The 20,406-nt window shown below is 32.9% G+C and overlaps 4 protein-coding genes across 4 annotated transcripts in view; 2 read left to right on the forward strand and 2 right to left on the reverse strand.

Annotated features, from left to right (window-relative positions):
- Positions 1–1,565, forward strand: part of LOC102586297 (haloacid dehalogenase-like hydrolase domain-containing protein At3g48420) — an 8,662-nt gene extending 7,097 nt beyond the window's left edge. The window contains exons 10-11 of the mRNA XM_006352993.2: positions 715–858; positions 1,169–1,565. Coding sequence (XP_006353055.1) covers positions 715–858; positions 1,169–1,271 — 247 coding nt within the window. The 3' untranslated portion in view covers positions 1,272–1,565. The remainder of the gene's footprint in view (positions 1–714; positions 859–1,168) is intronic.
- Positions 1,566–1,939: 374 nt separating this feature from the next.
- LOC102586622 (senescence-associated carboxylesterase 101-like) lies at positions 1,940–5,290 on the reverse strand. Its single transcript, XM_006352994.2, has 4 exons — positions 5,167–5,290; positions 4,698–5,064; positions 3,242–3,811; positions 1,940–2,901 (listed from the first exon to the last, which is right to left on the reverse strand). Exons 1-4 carry the CDS (start codon positions 5,175–5,177, stop codon positions 2,119–2,121), a joined length of 1,731 nt encoding a protein of 576 aa, XP_006353056.1. The 5' UTR covers positions 5,178–5,290; the 3' UTR covers positions 1,940–2,118.
- A 1,959-nt stretch (positions 5,291–7,249) lies between these two features.
- LOC102586962 (uncharacterized) lies at positions 7,250–9,626 on the forward strand. Its single transcript, XM_006352995.2, has 2 exons — positions 7,250–8,313; positions 9,104–9,626. The coding sequence occupies exons 1-2, from the start codon at positions 7,768–7,770 to the stop codon at positions 9,476–9,478; spliced, it is 921 nt and encodes a 306-aa protein (XP_006353057.1). The 5' UTR covers positions 7,250–7,767; the 3' UTR covers positions 9,479–9,626.
- A 4,716-nt stretch (positions 9,627–14,342) lies between these two features.
- Positions 14,343–14,993, reverse strand: LOC107061601 (uncharacterized mitochondrial protein AtMg00810-like). The gene is made up of 2 exons (XM_015311137.1): positions 14,744–14,993; positions 14,343–14,671 (listed from the first exon to the last, which is right to left on the reverse strand). Exons 1-2 carry the CDS (start codon positions 14,991–14,993, stop codon positions 14,343–14,345), a joined length of 579 nt encoding a protein of 192 aa, XP_015166623.1.
- Between the last annotated feature and the right edge of the window lie 5,413 nt (positions 14,994–20,406).

The raw sequence follows: 20,406 nt of genomic DNA on the forward strand, positions 1-20,406 counted from the left end.
GTGGGGGGGGGGGGGGGAGGAACTCTGGTCCAACTGCTTCCCATTTCTGGTGGATCATAGCAAACAGATTAGCTTCTTATTGATCTCATTTGTGCTATTTCAGACCATGTTACATGCACAAAGGTATAAAATATTGGCTGAAGGTTTTTATCTGGTATAAGTAAGATCAATTTTATGCAAGTTTTTTCCGTGTATTTTGAAGGATCCATGCAAAATCCTTCAGTCATTACACTTATTTGGCATGGCCATGTTTGAATGAATTCCTTGTTACTTGAATTCATATTATGATCAAACTAGTAGGTGATTTTTCTATTTGTTACAGAGATCTTTGAATCTTAGGAAAAACTGCTGAATCAATGTCATTGGTGCTACACGGAATTGGATGCAAATACTAGATATTATTATGGATTCATACAGTGACTTTGAACGTTCAGTGTATACTGAAGAGTATGTTGTGAAATAGCCATATACCAATATCGTACATGCTGGACAGCTGTATGTCAAAGGAGCAGTAAGAGTCCATGCTACATACTGGATCATATAGCTCACTTTTGGAGCTTTGATTTGTAGTTGAAGACAAAATATTCAGAAGCATTTGGGGCTATCTGAAATTCATGCATAAATGTATTGAGTACATAGTGCAATTTGGCACACCGTAAGTCTGCTGCTCAACTATCTAAATGTGGTCTAATACTTTATTTTCTTCTAATATAGATTGCAGAATGTTGTGGCTGCACTGAGGGCTGGGGCAGAATATGTCGATGTACCTGTGCACAATTGTGTGCTTGTTTCCGGAAGTCTATCTGGTGTTGCTGGAGCAGAGCGAATTGGCATGCCTTGCGTTGTGGTCCGGAGCAGGTTGGTTTTTCAAAACCAAGCTTAAATACCAAATTCTTGAATGCAATATAAATACTTTTTGTCTTTAACGATAGGCATATATCAATCAATTAGCTATATTCTATCCTAAATTAGTTGGATGGGCTATATAAATCCTATGTTATATGTGGGTGAGAATATGTGTCACTTAATTCCACAATAAGACTAGTACCACATCCATCCTGCTAAATTAGTGTTAGCTAGTTTTACTTTCTGATAATTTTCTTTACTTATTAGTTAAACATTGCTGGACATCTTTTCTGAATAATAATATCTTTTTTGTGTGTGAAAGTTCAACGGCCAGAGCTGAGTTTCCCGGAGCTAAAGCAATAATGGATGGATTTGGTGGTGCAGATCTAACAATTTCTAGGCTGCGGCAAATACAGGGGTCGTGATATTCCATTCAAAAGCCAAATCCTGTAAAATTTCCAAACTTAAAAGCGAGTGTAATTGCGCTTCTGTAAAATTATTTACTATGAAATATGTAGGCATAAGTTAAAATGCAGTACCATCTTAGAGACGTCGACCATTTATGGAATTACGTCTCAATTTTGGGTTTCATTTCATCTCTTTGTAAAAACTTTGAACATTCTGCTGCCCTTTTTTTCTTTCTGGGTTTCCCATCCGGTGTCCAGTACCTTACCTACTTTGTGGTTTAACTAAATCTTGATTCACTTTGGAAAGTCCAACTTGGAAGTAAAATGCGACTCAATTCTGAACTTGAACTTGAAACCTCTTGATAAGAATAGAGTACTTACCACCACTCCAATTACTTATGCTGGCAGCTGTGTATTTGAATGAGAATTTCTTTAAGACGTGTTAACATTAACCATTAAGTACGTAGACTGTAATTTCAAGCTTATTTCTTTGTTCCTCAGTGAAATAGGAATTCATAGATGAGCTCCAAAATGCTTGTGAAGTACTGAAAAAAAAAACGAATAGGTAAATCATGTAAAAAAACGTAGCATTAAAGGTAAAAACTGCTAATTTTGATCTGTATAAAGAGATTTGTCTAATTCGGATTTGTTAGCTCAAATCAATCAATAGCTATAAGAAAGCTTTGTCAATAAACAGAAGGAAGAAAACCAAATCCCCCTATAATTTTACTGTATTGCGCAGTTAATCATGCTTGGCAACTCAAATTATTAAGTTACAGGTTACATTAAAGAGAACTAATGGTAAAGTAGTTTTAAGTCGGGCATATTAGTTATAGATTACATTCTCTTATACATATATAATTTGCTAAGCATAACTACGAAATCCACCGTTCATAAAATTAGTCAAGGGTGAGGTATATGAATTTCCTACAACTTTGGAATATTCATTCCACCACAGCATGAAGCTGCTTTGAGGCAAGAAAATCTCAGGAGACACCAAGAAGTTATTAATCATGTCCATTACATACTGCTCAAATTTGATCAGGTTGTCTTTAGCTGATTCTTGGTCTTGTGGGCTACCTTTCAACACTTGACAAGAGATCACAGCTTCCTCAACATGAGCCCAGAAGCAAGAATCAACTGTTAGACTAGAGGCTTGGCTTCTCTGGTATGTTTGAGTATTTTCACCAGCTAACCATTTCTCCAGTAGTTTATAATGTTCAGATCTTCCGTGAAGTACATAATCTTTCTTTCCCCTACCATAATACTCAGCTATGTCAAGTGGTTCAACCATCCTTCGGTAGTTTGTTGCAGCATAAAGCAAACGCTTTCGGCGAATTTTCCCCTCCTTCCAGGGCAAATTTTCCACTTCAGTTACTGTTCTTTTCCAGAAGAACTTCAAAGTTCTGTGATGCTTGATTAGGTCTTCTGTGCTTTCAATCTCGTCTCTGCTTCTGGAACGTCTGGTTTTATATTTGTCATAATACCCTCCCTCTTCCAAAGAGTTTTTGATGTACCATTCAAGGTTAGTCAAGGACTTTTTAGTTACACTTATTTTGAAGGGATCAAAAACGTTCTGCTTGTGTTTGGCCTGAACCTCTGCCCTTTTTGCAATATTCATTGCAAGATAGCTCAAGTTAACATTTTCCTGTTGCAGTTAAGAAACAAATATCTGAAATTTGCTGACAAAAATAAACATTAAGAGAAAAAGAAAGAAGTATTCTGCTGTATTTGTGTGTTATAGTCCATTTAACCAAGAATTTTTTGCCTCTTATGTTAATTTCATGTTCTACGCCTTCCTACCCCACCAACAAACATAGCCTTGTGCGTTCTTCAATGCTTCAACATAAAATTCTTACTTTACAACTTGTCTATGCACCTGAATGACTCAAGTTTTATCTTTCATCAAAATTACCTTGTGTTTCAGTAGATGAACCGTCAAAGTGGGAACATCACAATTTGATCAAGTAGCAAGGAAGTGTATTTACCTGTAACTTTCCAACTCCAGTTGCTTCTAGCAGTAGATAGGTACCTGCTTGAAGTGGATTACTTATTGAGTCAGGCAGCTCAGAGATTCCCCTGCAAATGGCTTTGTTCTTCAACTGTTCCAAGATATGTCCGTAATCAATAACCTGAGAGCGGTTATGAAGATTTTCACTTTCAGCACATCTTGAGCTCATTATCATCAACTCCAGAATCGACTGTGGTTCCTCGAAGCAAGAGAAACCTGATTCTGAGCCGAAGAGATAGGTACCGAATGGCATGTACCAGGTCGGAGTAGTCAAGGTAGCAGCAGAGACATTATGGTCTGAGATCAGAAATCCTGGAACTGGATCTTTATCCGAGACCACATGCAAGAAGCAAGAGCTCCACGTCGGATGCCCTGACATGGCTTTTTGAAAGCCATTGTTACCAAGAAGTGGTGACCCAAAAGTAATGCAGAGGATTTGCTGCGCACCATAGCTGGGAAGGCTCTCAAGCAGCCACAAGGTGAAGAGAGATGCAACTGATCCTCCCAGAGAATATCCAGTTACAATTAGAGGTTGGCTGCTGGTGAACTGCATCGAGCAGACAAAGCCACAATGCCAAAATCAGTTCCACATATAAGAGATAATCCAGCCGACAGTTTACACTTCATTTGCACATTATAAGCTGAAGAGCAATCATTAGTATCTTTCTTCCATTAATCTGGTGATTGGTTACTACTATTAATCATCCTCCCTGATAAAGAAGGGACAATTAAACTTTAGTTTAGTTGTCTAATGTAGATATTAGCAATCCCTCTGCAAGCAGAGGCCCCATGCTTATAGATTATTGCGACCTTGTCCAGTCTCCTTGCATCCTGCCCTGGTCATCCCCAACTGTCATTTCTTTTCTGTTGAGTTGTCATTACTCATATTGTATTCCAACAAATTAAAGAATATGGGTATAATTCTTGACTCAAAAAGTGATCCTAACTATAGTAAACACTGAGCTAACTTTTTGTCATTTCCTATCTAATTCACAATACTCGGGAGTCATTTGGTACGAAGGATAAGGTAATCCTGAGATAAAATGCAGGATTATTTTATTTTGCGGTTGGTTAGAGGTATAAGTTAGTCCCAAGATTATGTATCCCACCATTTATACCATTGTGATGGGATAAGTTATCTCATATTTATGGTGGGATATCCCAATCCTCGGGATACCAAACGACTTAATCATCCACTTCTGATCTCCTGAAATTATCTCCTCCTAACCTCCTCAAACAAAATCATACATTTTGAATGATCAACTCAAGATTACATCTCAAAATTAAGGATCTTTGACACCAATTAACTAACAATTTTGTCATTTCGGGAACACATAAGTAATACATTTATGAAATTACAACAACACAAATATGCTAACGCTCAATGTCCATATCAAAAAAGGGGCAAAATTCAACAATTGAAGGCACTGTACCTGTTGTTTGAGAAGAGAGAGCTCATTCTCAAGAGAAGCAAAAAGGGTAAAAGCAGCTTTATGAATGGAGATGGAACTAGTATTACTTCTGGTGCGAAGAAAGTCGAAGGACGTAATTTGATCTGAAGAAACCAGCTCTCTAAACTCTTGTTGCAAATGATTGACAGCACAATTGGGTGAAGATACAAAAGCGATAATAGAACCCTTTGATGGGTTTTCATAAATTTGGTACTTAACAGAGAAAGGAAGTGATGGGTCTTCCAAAAGAGTGAGATTCTGTTTTTGAAGCTTTGAAATTGCTTCCCATGACTGATCCAATAGATCTGATCCTAACAATAAATTTGCCAATTCCAGTCCAGTGTTGTACCTTTAAAAAAAAAAAAAAGAAGAAGAAGATGATGATGATCTAACCATTAAAATTCATTGAGTGAAGACGATAAACTGAGACGTAATAGGGTTGATTGCTTACAAGGACACCATTGGAGAGCAAACTTCAGACCTAAGTTGACGAATACTTGACTGGGTTTCTAATTCCAGATTTTGTCAAACATTGCGTAGGATAACTAATTTATACGATATAACTATTTGATTGGCCATATAAATTTTATCTCACGCCTATATAATGAGATATCTCGCATACAAAATAATCTCTAAATATTTATTTTAGCTCAATTGTTAGTATATGTATATATGTCAATTGTACTTGCTTGTTTTGTTTTATTCACATAATCTATAAAAACAAATTTAAATAATCTCATTAAAGTTAAGATATTTGCTTGCACTAAATAAGCGTATATGGTAATTAGAAGAATGAAAATTAGGTTAGGATTTTTATTTTTTGACTAGTAGAATGAAGAATGGTAGATTAGAGCAGTGTAATAAGTAGTAGGTAGTATTTATTTAGTAGTAACTCAATTTCTATATATAGCTCCAACTCAAGATTGAAAGTAAATAAAAGTTATCTATTCAAAAATTCTGGTGGTTGGTTAATTTTGCCCTAACTGAATCTATATGAGACCACGAGGACCGTGGTTGGGATGGGGTCTTCCTCCGGGTCCTGGAGGACCTCCGATGCCTAGATCTGGCAGTTTTTTTGATAGTTTATGTGATGTTATATGTTCTTGGTACGTAAGTTTTTTTTCAACATTTTTTTTGTTGGATTATTAGAGATATATTATCATTTTCATAACTAGTCGAAATATTATTGATTTACTAATGTTGATGCTTAAACTTCTTGTTATTGTTCAGCCTGAGCTTCTTCTGCTGTTGTTGGCTATTACAAGACTGTTTTAGGGGCCCAATGGGCATATATGGGCCTCCAGGACCTTTTGGGCCGCCACCTCTGCCATGATCCAGTTGGTTGATCCAAAAGAAGTATTTACTCTAAAAGAAAAAACAAAATTACTTGTTTGGGTAAAAGGATAATCAGAAGTTTAAACCATCAATGTTATGTATTTTCTCAAAATAAAAATATCTGTTATTTTTTGTTCGTTCTATTTAGTGCAGTGTTGTATAAAATGGAATAAAATAAGTAGTACACCCAGTACAATTGTACAAATGATCAAGAAGGTGCAAAGAACGCTCGGTGATTATCTATACGGATGATTCAAATCAATCTTTTTCAATGTCTTCTGAGTTATACATATAGTACTGATACACAGAGTTAATATATACATTATTTTTGAGTTTTTGGCCAAAAACATCCTTCAATTATATCCCAAACTTAAGCTACATCCTTAAAGTATCATTCTTAGCAGAAAACATCCTTCAGGTATTTAAAAGTGAGCAATTTTCATCCTTCTGTTAGATATAGTAAAAAAACTAAGGAATCCTACAAAAACATGAGTAGTTCACGTGACTATCAACAAAAGTTTTCCTGCATAATTTCATTACTTGCTATAAGAAGTTCCTGAAAAAAATATTTAAAATCTTAGAAATTATTGCTTATGGAAATAAAAAATGTTGGAAGGTGTGAGGGTACATGATCTGCTATTTTTCTCATTTAGTAACGGAAAAAAGTTGGAACTTAATTATCTTTACCTTTTTCATAGCCAAACTGTATTTAGACCAATAATTTTTTGGGCCAATCTGATATTGAAGTGATCAAAATATTGATTATGGCTAGCATTTGAGTTTTTTCTACATTATTAAAAGCGGATGTCTCCAACAAACACCGCTTCTAGCATATTCAATTGAGAAGAAACATATTTCAACTAATAATATTTTAAGTATCAAATTACATGAAAAATAAATAAAAAAATTGTCAAATTAAGATTTTGCATAATACTAAATTCAATTTCCAAAAAAGTTCTGGCGTATCTAAGAACAATAATTAAGAAGAAATGACTTGATTTTTGTGGGATCGATTAGTTTTTTGATAAATTAAAAAAGAAGAATGAAAATTGTTCACTTTTAAATACTTGAAGGATGTTTTCTGCTAAAAATAATACTTTAAGAATGTAGTTTAAATTTGAAGTAAAGTTTAAGGATAATTTTAGCCAAAAACTCCATTATTTTTACTAATAGTGAAACAATACCCCCTTGTAATCCTCTTTCCCTCTGCCCACCCAAGCAAACCACACCAAACCCCACTCTACAGTACACTCCTCTCTCGTTGTGTGATTTTTTTTTTGGGGTGCAGTGGATATGTCAGTTTGAATGATTTCTATTTGGCCTTTTCTTATAGTGGAACTATTAATTTCTTCATTGTTTAGTAGTAGTTCTGTTCTACTCCTCTCTATTTCTTCCTTTGGCCATAACTTAAACCCCTCTCCAGTTTTCTACATCTTTTTGGGTATATAGTGGATGAATAGTCTTTGATTTCAACTTTAAGCTTTTCAAAATTTATTTTTTAAGATTTTGAGGGAAAGATACTATATGGTGATTATTTCTACATGTTTCTCATAATTTCCATTTTCAAATTTCAAAACCACAAATAAACCCCAAAAGTCCATACTATAGGTGTTTTTTTTTTCTTGCTATTTTTGCCTTGCCTTAGCAAAACAAGCCAAGAAAAAAACACCCTTTTTCTTGTTTTTGCATAAAGTTAGGTTCTTTATTGTTATTTTGCATGGATAGGTTGGTGAGTGATCAAGGAGGGAGTAGTAGTAGCATGTTTAGGGACTATAGAAAAGGGAATTGGACAGTAAAAGAAACAATGGTTCTATTAGAAGCAAAAAAAATGGATGATGAAAGGAGAATGAGAAGGCAAGAGGGAAAACCAACAGAGTTAAGATGGAAATGGGTAGAGGACTATTGTTGGAGGAATGATTGTTTGAGGAGCCAAAATCAATGTAATGACAAATGGGATAATCTCATGAGGGATTTCAAGAAAGTAAGGGAATATGAAAGAAGAGTTGTTGAAGCAAGTGGAGAAGAAATTATAAGATCTTATTGGAAGATTGAGAAGAATGAAAGGAAAGAAAAGAATTTGCCTACTAATATGTTGCCTGAGATTTATGAGGCATTAGTTGAAGTTATGGACAAAAAAAGCCAAAGAATGTTGTTGCCTTCTTTACCTCCCACATTGCAACAACAATCTACTCCTTTGCCACTTCCACCAATTACAACAACAGTAACACAAACAGATTATGATACTAATGTTCCTTTTACCACAGTAGGTACTCTTATCTCCTACTTTAAAGTCCACTCTCATTTGCTTTTAGTGAGAACCTCCACTTGGATATAAAGTCTACTTTGGAAAAGCTTAATACTTGACATAATTGGTTGAGAGAAAGTTATTTTGTCCTGTTTTGTTTATGTGTTGCATTTTGAATATTCTTGATTTCATTTTCTTGATATATTTCTAGGTTTTCCCATGATTGTTTGAATCTTTCTATTATTTCTTCCTAATTTGGCAACATATATTTTCATGCTGCACTCTTAATATTTTTCAAAGGCAAGCTTTTAATTCTGTTTCTTGAAATAATATACTTATTCATCTGAAAGAAATACTTATTAATCAAGTGATCAACTTTAAGTGTGTAGTAGGCATTTGGCCATAGAAATCAAATATTTTTTCACTTTATTTGGAATTTTTGAAGTTGGAGTTGAAGATGAGTTGTGTTTATTATAGTTTTTGCATAAAATATTTGATTGTTTGAAAGTGAAAATCAGATTTGGGTTGTTTTTGAAATCGGAATTTCATGTCAAACACTGATTTTCAAATAAAGTAGAAAAAAATCCGGAAAAAAGTGAATGACTCCTTTTTATGTTTTCCTTTTGGTAGCTATGAATGGGGGGGATATATAGGGGTGTGTATGCGGGTTTAGATAAGCAAAGATATACCATGAGTCGTTGAGATATTCTATGAGATAATTCTATCCCACATTCTAGTGATATTTTATGAGCATTTAGTATTAATGAAAATTCCTTTATGATATACTCCATCTGTTTATGTTTTGGAGATGTGTGATAGCTCAGATCCTGATCATAGCAGTGAGCGTTCAGATTCACCGGCAAAGAAAAGAAGAATGAGAGGAGGAGGTGAAGGAACTAGTGGCACATCAAAATGTAACATTAACAATTCATCACAAGAAGTTGGCTCTGCTATCTCCAAGAGTGCTGCTATTATAGCAGAAGCAATTCAGTCTTGTGAAGAAAGAGGAGATAGAAGGCACAAAGAACTCTTAAGCTTGCATCAGAGAAGGCTACAAATTGAGGAGTCAAAGGCTGAGATCAATAAAGAAGGCATTAATGGACTTGTTGATTCTATCAATAAACTTGCTAATTCCATCCTTGCTTTGGCTGGTAACAAGAACCAATCAACTGATCCTAAATAGCTAGCTACTCATCATGTGTCTTTGTCAATCTTGAATAGTATGATTATGTTGTTGTTTCATACTATATCTTCTTATATAATACTAAGTTGATGAGCTGATTGTAACATTATTGATTCATTGATGAATGCAATTTAAGTCATTTCCTTTCCTTTGGAATTCTCACATTGATCCAACTTTTCACAACACAATGTACTTTTTTTGTTTGAAATGTATCGTTTAAATTTAGCTCTCTGATCTAAGCACGCAAGAATGTGACTTAGCTATCAATAAAGTGGTACGAAAATTACAGGAGACAGTGATATATCTAATATTTACAAAGGCAGTGAAGATGAACTGTCCCAAAAGCCACTGTGTTTATTGAGTTTTGTACATACACAAGTGGTATGAAAATCATAAAAAGATTATAGTTCAAATTGCAACAGAGATAAAGATATCTTCTCATCATAAGTCTTAGTATCTTCGTATATATGTTGGTGGGAGGTAACAAATACTACCATATTCATTCTGAATCAAAAAAATAATTGGCTCATTGAATTCAAGACATGACAAAGCAGCAGTCAAGATGAACTATTGTGTTTACTGATTCTGCACACATGTTGTGTTGTTGTCCTACACCATATTTCAGTTTCAAAAAATTTAAAAAGTAATGGGCAAGACTGAGTAAAGAAATTGTAAGCTACATGTGTAGGGCATGACAAAAGGACTGGTCAAAGGTACCTTCCAGTCAATAAATGGCCTTGACTAGCATTGCAAAATGGCCATTTATGTGCTATTATTCATGTCAGTTTTGTGGAAGGTTGTAGACTTGTAGTCATGGAAAGGTTGGGCTTTCCCATTCCCATTATTATTGGCTGGATGTGTATGCTTTCTTCAGTTTTCCTGACACAACTTGGCCACACTACATTTTAAAAAATAAAATAAAATTGTGCATTATAGCAAACTATTAATTCAAAAAAAATATTATAGTTACAGTTTCATTTAATTCTAATTCGTAGCAAATACATTGTCATTCGCCTCTCTCACTTTATACAAACACAAATGTATAAATTGTGTTTGTATAAAGTGAGAGAGACTGCATATACAAATACAAATACATGTCTCTCCGTCCTATACACTTAAAATTATATTAATACAAATCTTCACTTGCCCAGTTCTCTTTTGTCTTTCTCTCTCTTTGTATAATTTGTGTTTGTATAAAGCGAGAGAGAACTGTATATACAAATATAAATACATATTTTTTCGTCTTATACACTTATGATTACACAAATACAGATCTTCCTCTGTCCAGTTCTCTTTTGTCTTTCTTGCTTTATACAAACACAAATAATACAAATTACAATGTATAATTTGTGTTTGAATAACGCGTGCGAGAGAGAGAGATTTGATATACAAATATTTTAATTCGATTCAATTGTATACAAATTCAAATGTTATGTAGATATACAAACACAATTATTGATACATATACATAGTAGTTATATATATACAATTATCTAACTGATATACATTTACAATCGTTGCGATTTTATACATAGAAGATGTCTGTGATTTATACAAATCAGTTGCTATGGAGCGCAAATAGCAAAAATATAGCTATAGAGCGCTAATATGATTTTTATGTTTGATATACCTAAAATTTGCTCTCTTTTTTTTTTGAATTATAGTACTTAAAAGCGCTCTTAAAATTGGCATATTTTATTAAATGCATACCTAAATTATGAGAAGTCTTGATTATCTCTCCGAACATGAATTTTTAGAAGGAAAAATGTCATATATGGCAAACAAATTTAATGAAATAACGCTATATAGGTATAGTTTACATAATTACATTTCATGGATATAGTTTTGTTTGCTATGGGACTTTAATTTTGTATAAAACGTTTTTTTGGTTTTAACTTTATACAATAATTTTTTTTAAAAAAATGAATGGAAACATGAGCGCTAAATACGGTAATAGTAAATTTACATAATCCAATAATTCAAGCTAAACATCCAAATGTTTTCCAAAAAAGAGTTCTATAGCGATAGAAAGACCATACCAACTTGTTTCCTCAGATGATTGACCATCAGATTCATCACTATTTTTGTATATTTAACGCCATGTAAGATTTCTTTGAAGGAAACTTCGTGTTTTGAACGGTAAGAAAGTATACAATTGATTTTTATATCATAAAATAGAAATTTTGAAAACGATTTTTTTGTTTTGTTGATTCTAATGGTTCATAAATTTTTTTATTTGTTTATACAAGATTAGATAAATTGTATATTAACAATTCTATTCTAATTTTTTGTTCGAAAAATTGAATGACACGATTTGTATATATGAAGTGTATATGATTCAATAAAAAATGTGTGCTTTAATTTGATAAAAAAATTCCTTTGTAATTTTATTGTATATGCAATTATACAATTTATATATTGTTTAATTGATAATATTGTATATATGTAAGTAATTGTGTAAAATGCTTATACAATGTATATGTGTAAGTATTGTATAAAATTAGTATGTCAATTGTATATATGAATCGTGTATGATTCGACAAAAAAGGTGTGCTGTAATTTGTTAATTTTTGGTATAATTTGTTTGTATATATAATTGTGTAAGGTTTGTGTATTGTTTAATGTTCATACTATTGTATATAAATAGGTATTTGTATAATTTCTCTTATATTGTGTATATGTGACAAAAATTGTGTGAAATGCATTGTATATGCATTATTTATATAACTAAACAAAATATACGAATAACTAATACAAAATGTTATTTGAACATGAAATATACAAATATCTATATACAAATATGATTTAAGCAAAAAATATACATATACTTTATGCAAATTTGTAAATAACTAACGAAATATACAAATCTAGATACAATTGTGTTTTAAGCAAATACGTAATTTTCTTCAGATTTGTCCAGATCTAATGAAGCAGACACAATCTCCTCTAAATCATTGTCTTTGGCTTTTCTCTTACTTCCTCCTTCAACAATTTTACTGCCGCTTGTCTTCGCATTGACGTTGATGACTTTCTGAAGTGCAATCGGGTCATTTTTTTTTTCTTGGAACTCAATTCTTCAATAGATTTTTCATCTAGAACTTGTATAGATTTTGTCATAGACCAGCATTGACTCCAAAATCTTGAGTTAAACCGATTGAAAATGAAGGTGGACAACTTGGACATGCAATGGCGTACCTCTCATAATCCTCTTAGATGGAGTCGAATCATCCATTTGTTTTTGAAAAACGGATAATCTGATAAGTAATGAGGGAATTTTTAGAAAAAAATTATCAAAAAACTAACAAGCATAATACATATACAATTGTTGAAAAGCGAAAAAAAGAGATTCACCCACGATTTTGGCAGTTACTAGCGAAAAGTGAAAACACGATTGGATGACAGTAAAAACTAACAAGCATAATACACTAGTGATGTTTGTCAACTCGTGTATTTTTTCCTAAAAAAATTTAGAATTGTTTATTACCCTTTTTTTTAACCTTCAACTTAAGGTTGAATATTACCTTATTGAACACAACGGTCTCGTTCAAATACGCACACTACTATTAAAAATGGCATAAAATAGATTTGATATTGAAAGCCGATGTAATCATTGAACGAGGAAGAATTATAAAAACGATTTTTATAATATTCGTCAAACATTTTGCAAAAATAGAAAACAAAAAAGTACATAACTTTTGGGATACATGGAAAAAACACATACTATTAAAATCTAGAAGTATGTAGAATGAAAAGAGCAAAAATGAATTTATACTAAACTTTTTGTTGTAATAAAATGTAAACTACAACTTACTGGATTGGCAGGAAAGGAAAAACACAGGTCTAATAGTAAAATCAGATTTTGAAAATCAAAGGGAGAATAACTCGTTATATCTTGAAACAAGAAATATAAGAAATAATGATGAAAATTCGTTATCCCTTAAAACAAGAAATAATATAACTTAAACTAGTAACATTAAGTGGAACGGTAGAAGAAAATAAAATACAAGAAATTAAAGAGAAACAAGCAAAAGTTGTAAATCTTATTGAAAATAGAACGTTACTTTAATCTTATTGTAAATCAACACTTGTTACTTTTTTATTATTATTATTATTATATATATATATATATATATTTATTTATTTTGGCAAATAAAAGGAATTTTCATTAGCAAATAGTTATTCTTGTACCATCTCAAAAACTACTTTAACTTGACAGTGTAATCGTACTTTTGTATGATCCTCCTTGTGATTGACCAAGATGTATCAATATTACTATTGGCTTGATAAATTCTTTTATTTCTCTCTATCCAAACACATCTTGTATATGGTTGCTCTTGACATTTGAGCAGGCCCATTCAAGTTCTATTAAAATCAGTGATGAAACTCCATTGTTAAGCTAAGTTGAGCTTCCATTGATAACCTTGAGAGGAAGGATCTGGAAGAAGAATATTCTTTCTGTATTGAATTACTTGAAGAAGAAGAAAAATACATGTGTTTGTCTAGTATATATACACGTTTGAACTCCAACTAATTAACCAACTAGTATCAAGAAATAACAGAACTGCCATCCTAACTAACTAGTCGACTTAATTAACTGCTAAGCTGACTCACTAAACTAAAAGTTAAACTAATTAATCTCAACAAAGTCAAAAAATAGAATCCTAAACTAATTTGGTAAAATAGATTTAGAATCCTAGTTACCTTCTAACACTATATTTAATATTTATGTTCAATAAAATAAAAAGTAAAAACAAATTGAAAAACTTAACTTTTGTGTGCCTTAGAGTTAAGTGATAATGTAAAAAGGGTTTGACTGACCATGCATACAATTTAAAATATATATTTAAGATTGTAATATTGAACCCTACCATTTGAGATGGCACAAAAGAAGAAGACAAGCAGCCCAATCTGAATCACAATATGCCCTAAGATTGAAGTCAGGAACATTTGAAATGAATATCCCCAAAGTGGGATCATTTTTAAGATATCTAAGGACATGTATTGCAGCTTTGAGATGAGGTTCTCTAGGGGCCTGCATGAATTGGCTCAGATATTGGACACTGTAGGCTATGTCCATTCTAGTATGAGTAAGGAAATTGAGTTTCCCTACTAATTTTCTATAATGAGTAGGATCAGTGAGAGGAGGGCCTTCATCTGCTTGGAGTTTGAGGTTGCACTCTAAAGGAGCAGTCACTGCAGTGTATGACAGGCATTCAAATTCCTTTAATAGTTATGTGGTAAACTTTCTTTGAGAAATCAACACACCATCTTCTCTATAGAGTAGCTCAAAACCAAGAAAGTAATGCAGCTGTCCTAGATCTTTAATCTTGAAAGTGTCATGCAGAAAAGACTTTAAATTGTTGATTTCTACTAGATTTGTCCCTGTGAGAACTATGTCATCTACATAAACTGCTACATAAACTGATGAATTGGCAGATTTCTTATAGAACAATGAATAATCTTCAACTGAGTGTTCAAAACCCCCTGGAATGTAGTGCCTCTGTGAGTTTGTCATACCATTGTCTACTAGCCTACTTTAAACCATATAAAGATTTTTTCAGTTTGCAAACCAAGCCTGGTGAAGCTACAGCTAAACCTTGAGGTGCATCCATGTAAACCTCCTCATGCAAATCCCCATGTAAAAATGCATTGTTGACATCCAGTTGGTAAAGTTTCCATCCTTGTTTAACAGCTATACTAATTAAGGTCCTGATGGTGGTCATCTTGATCACCGGTGAAAAAGTCTCAGTGTAGTTGACTCCAGCTTGTTGGGTATACCTCTTTACTACCAATCTGGCTTTAAACCTCTCCACAGTCCCATCAGCTTTATGTTTGACTTTATAAACCCATATGCACCCTATTGCTTTCTTACCTGCAGACAATTTAACTAAATCCCAGGTCTGGTTAGCATGTAAAGCCTCAAACTCCTGTGTCATGGCTACTTGCCATGCAGGATTCAAGGCTGCCTCCTCATAGGAATCAGGCTCTCTATCATGAGAAATGTTTTGTACAACCTGCTGGCTATCAAGTGTCAAAGAAGCAAGAGGAATTTGTCCAATATTGGTGAATAAGGCACCAAGTGATGGGGCAGGTTCTGACACTTGGTCTTTTAGCGAAGGAAGTGAATAAACAAAATCTTTCAGATGAGAAGGTGTATTATGGGTCCTAGATGATCTCCTAGGTGCAGGTATAGTTGGGTGGTGTGTAGGAGTAAATGAATGATGAGATGAGGTTGATGGTGTATCAGGGTGAAGATGTGCAGATGTGTCATTGAGGGAGTGCTGTGGAATATCTTGGTCAGTGAACATATTGGTGTCATTTGCAGGGCTACATGGAGTGTGGGGTGAAGTGCTGGTTTGTTCCACAGAGGCAAGAGGCGATGCATTTCTCTCAGTTGAAAACTCCCAATTATTAAGAATGTTATTTATAGGACTCTTTGAGTTCACATGCTTCAGTACAGATGGAAAAGAAGAATGATTTGGCGAATAAGCAAAAGGAAAAATAGTCTCATGAAACTGAACATCCCTGGAGACATGTAACTTCTTGGTGGCCAAGTCAAGAACCTTGTATCCTTTTGTGCCAAAAGGATACCCTATGAAAATGTGAGGATGGGTTCTAGGCTCAAACTTATCTTTGTGTGTTTTGGGAACAGTGGGATAACACAAACATCCAAAGCTTCTGAGATGAGTGTAGTCAGGTTGTTTTTGGTGTAAAAGTTCAAATGGGCATTTATTATTGAGAGTGGTAGAAGGTAGTCTATTAATGAGATAAGTGGCAGTCAAGAGACACTCCCCCCAATATCTTATGGACAGTTTGGACTGGTATAAAAGTGCTCTTGCTGTCTCTAACAAATATTTGTGTTTTCTCTCTACCACACCATTTTGTTGTGGTGTGTAGGGGCATGATTTTTGATGTAAAATTCCTTTGGATTGGTAAAAAGCTAAGGCCTCATGACTGGTGAATTCCAAGCCATTATCTGACCTTAAGATTTTAATGGAAGTTTGATATTGGTTCTGCACCATTTGGACAAAAGCTTGCAAGATTTGAAGAGTATTGCTTTTACAACTCATCAGATGTGTCCAAGTAGACCTGGAATGGTCATCTACCATTGTCAGAAAGTATTTGTAATTGTTGTATGTGGGTACATGATATGGTCCCCAAATATCTATGTGTGTTGTATATGGGTACATGATATGGTCCCCAAATATCTATGTGTATGAGGTCAAAGGGTTTGGTGGAAAAAGGGGAAATGGACTTCTGTGGAAATGGGAGTCTGGTTTGTCTAGCCATGGGGCATATGTCACATAAGAAAGGTTGTTTGGATGAAAAATGGGCTGGTATAGAGGATATCCCCTTCATTTTCACAAAAGGAACATGTCCCAACCTGTTATGCCACAAAGAGTCTACACAATCTCCATGAGACGAGCAGTTAAGAGAAAGTGAATTAGAAAAAGAGCAACCTGCTTTATTATATATACACGTTTAAACTCCAACTAATTAACCAACTAGTATCAAGAAATAACAGAACTGCCATCCTAACTAACTAGTCGACTTAATTAACTGCTAAGCTGACTCACTAAACTAAAAGTTAAACTAATTAATCTCAACAAGTTCTTCTTGCCATGACATACCATATCTTGAAGCACTTATCCACCAACAAACTAGACCAAATATTTGTTCGGTAAAGACATTAAAAAAATAGATAATCAGTTATTTCCGTTCATGCATCACAAAGGACACATTGTTGCGAATTAAAGCATTAAATTTGAAACGGAGGGAGTAATATAATAGAAAAATCAATAAAAAAGGGAAAAAAATATGGTGCGAATTAAAAAAAAGAAGATATATTTTCGAATACCCAATAGAAATTAACGAATTATAATTCTTCTCTTTTTAGGATTAGATTTCTTGTACAAAATATGATGCGAATAAAAAAAAGGAGTAATATTTTCGAATCCCAAATAGAAATTAACGAATTACATTTCCTTCTTCTAGGAAATAAACCAAGAATATGATTCCTTAATAGTTTAGGATTTATTATTTATGGTAATTTAAATATATAATTTCTAATTAGTTTAGGATTTGTTATTTATGCTATTTAGTTAATTGTGTTTAATTAGAATTTGTTAATCATAATTTAATTTGGTTTTGTTAATATATTATAAATAGGAGAGGCTTTTATTACATATTTTCAATCTAAGTCTCTTACTTCTTCTTTGTCCACTGCATAGCTCATATACAGAATCATGGCACCAACCACAAAAACGGCTTGATGATGATTTTGGGAATGAAAAAGTGTTCTCTTCTCATCTTATTGATGATGATTTTGGGAATGAAAAAGTATTCTCTCAAAACAACGAAAATAATGGAAAGTTCGAGGGAAAGAAGAATGAATTAGGGGAGGAACTTGAGGAGAAAGACAAGAAGAAGAGAGAAGAAGATTCCTGCGGAGCCATCTTGGGAGAGACGGAAGATGATTCGTGCGGAGCGATCAATGAAGGAAAGGCAGAATATGCAGTTTTAATAATAGTTATCGAGTTTAATAATTTATCTTGTTATTTACAGTATTTTTTCCCGCTTTTTTGCTTGCTCTTTTTAGTGTGTTTTGTTTGTTACAGTTAATCAATCTCTTTCTTATATACGGGATTTTTAGCAAGCAATGTCACCTTTTCGTATACTATTATATCCTTTCTAACTAAATTTCCGTTTTAAAAATAATCTCATTAGAAATAATATATCCTAGCGCTTTTGTTATCTTTTAATTACATATACATATTTATCAAGTTTTTTTTATACACATTGTATTATGTGCTTCTATAGAAAAAGAAAAAGAATCCAAATAACAAAATTTATCAAATATATTTTGTAGATATATTAAACGGAAAAGGGTCAAAATTGCCCCTGAACTATGCGAAATAGATTACTTTTACCCTCCATTATATTTTGGGATAAAAAATACCCCCGCCGTTATCCTAGGAGACCACAAATACCCTCAAGAGTTAACATCCCAAATTTTTAGTGACGTGGCAAGCCACATGAGACTAATCCTCCACCTAAGCGTTGCCAACTAAGATTCACTACAAAAGATCTTGACCTTTAGTGGCGACAAAGTCGCCACAAAATCCCAAAATATTGCCACTAAAGGTTATGAGTGATATTTAGTGGCGACTAAGGCTCCAACAACCATTCGCTAGTAAAACCTATTTTTTCAACAAAAAAATATGATAATTAATTTTCGATTGCAACGTAATTTTCTAAAATAAATAACTTGCAATATCAATATAATATTAAAAACATCCAATATTATTACGAAAAATCATCAAAATTACTTCTCGATTCAAATCTCCCACTATATAATGCATCATTGTACATTTTATACATTTACATATGACATAAAAATAAAACATACAGTGTCTTCAAACTCCTACTTAATCGATATCATTTTTGGATTTTTAAAAATAATGAAGAAAAAAACACAAAATTAGAATTTAATGTTAAAAACTTTTAGTGACGATTTTTTGGGCTTTTGTGGCGACTGTTGTCGCCGCTAAAGGTCTACTTCTTTTGTAGTGAATCCTAGTTGGCAACGCTTAGGTGGAAGAATTAGTCCCATGTGGCTTGCTACGTCAATAAAAATTTGGGGTGTTAACTCTTGAGGGTATTTGTGGTCTCTTAGGATAACAGCAGGGGCATTTTTGATCCCAAAATGTAACGAAGGGTATAAGTGGTCTATTTCACATAGTTCAGGGGCATTTTTGACCCTTTTCCGTATATTAAATTGTGAAACCAGCGGTAGCATAAATGATCTTTGTTAATTTTTGAAGTTAGACTTTTCATATGTTATACAATTTAGTGCCGTTAAATCTATATGGAATTCTTTTTGAGATGGGAAACACTTCAATTCAACAATTTTTTGAACCAATAAACTGGAGGTTCAATTGTGATTTGTTAGCATTTACAATATATTGACTTTTTTTTATACACAATCATTAGTACCAGGTCTATCATAGGTCATCCTGTAAACTTAATATGAATGAAGCTTCCCAATCACTAGTATAAAGATACTCTTTCGCCTTTTCTTAAGAAAATTGCACCAAATTTATGTGCAAATAATGCTTTAAGAGAGTTTGCCACTGGTACTCATCAATTTGACTGGTGTACGGATAATTTGAGGAGAATAATAGATTTGTCAATTTTCCATAATTAATACGCATGAAAGAGTTGATAGTAAAATATTTGTGATGCCGTCAATATAGAAAACAATCATTAAAAAGAAACACGAATTTAGGGACCACATTCATGTTACAATTAGCTGGTGTGAAATACAAGGTAAATATTTCTTTGTATCGGGTGTATACATTCAATGAATGTAACTTATTTTAATTAAATGATTTGATAGAGTAAAATATAAATTATGCAATTATAGTTTAAGTGATGTGTGTGTGTATATATTTCAACACATATCCTATATTTATTGACTTGATATTAACACATGATATCGATAAAGTTAAATCAAATAGAAGCCTGACATTATTATTGGACGTGTGTTTGATGAACGTTTTTCTTATCTAAGATGATTATATCAAACCTTATGAGTTAGCCTTAATCAAATTAAAATAATTTGAAAATATGTGATCATGTAATATTTTTTATGAATTTCAAATTAAATGTGGCAATGAAAATATAATTAGGGAATTGAAAGTGGTCTTCAACTCATTGAAAGAGGAAAAAATATGTAATATTATTTACTATTTTATAATTATAAAAAATAATCAACGACATAAAAAAATATTTTTATAACCATCTGTAAGTAAAACATTTGATGTAATCCAAACATCTCATCCAGACAATATTGCTCTTATAAATAAGACACTCAATTAAATAAGACATTTGACATATTCCAAATATTTCATTTAGATTTAAAAAAA

Source organism: Solanum tuberosum, unplaced genomic scaffold (assembly GCF_000226075.1).
Source record: "Solanum tuberosum cultivar DM 1-3 516 R44 unplaced genomic scaffold, SolTub_3.0 scf00141, whole genome shotgun sequence".
NCBI classification, from domain to species: Eukaryota; Viridiplantae; Streptophyta; class Magnoliopsida; order Solanales; family Solanaceae; genus Solanum; species Solanum tuberosum.

Bases quoted from the DNA above. Each gene is read 5' to 3' on its own strand.
- LOC102586622 (XM_006352994.2), bottom strand. The intron at 3,812-4,697 runs GTACAGTGCCTT...TGCTCGATGCAG, and splicing joins TCTCTCTTCTCAAACAACAG to TTCACCAGCAGCCAACCTCT. The intron at 2,902-3,241 runs GTAAATACACTT...TAACTGCAACAG, and splicing joins CTGGAGTTGGAAAGTTACAG to GAAAATGTTAACTTGAGCTA.
- LOC102586962 (XM_006352995.2), top strand. From the start codon at position 7,768: ATGGATAGGTTGGTGAGTGATCAAGGAGGGAGTAGTAGTAGCATGTTT. The intron at 8,314-9,103 runs GTAGGTACTCTT...TATGTTTTGGAG, and splicing joins CTAATGTTCCTTTTACCACA to ATGTGTGATAGCTCAGATCC.
- LOC107061601 (XM_015311137.1), bottom strand. From the start codon at position 14,993: ATGACAAACTCACAGAGGCACTACATTCCAGGGGGTTTTGAACACTCA. The intron at 14,672-14,743 runs GTGTGTTGATTT...CATACACTGCAG, and splicing joins GCTACTCTATAGAGAAGATG to TGACTGCTCCTTTAGAGTGC.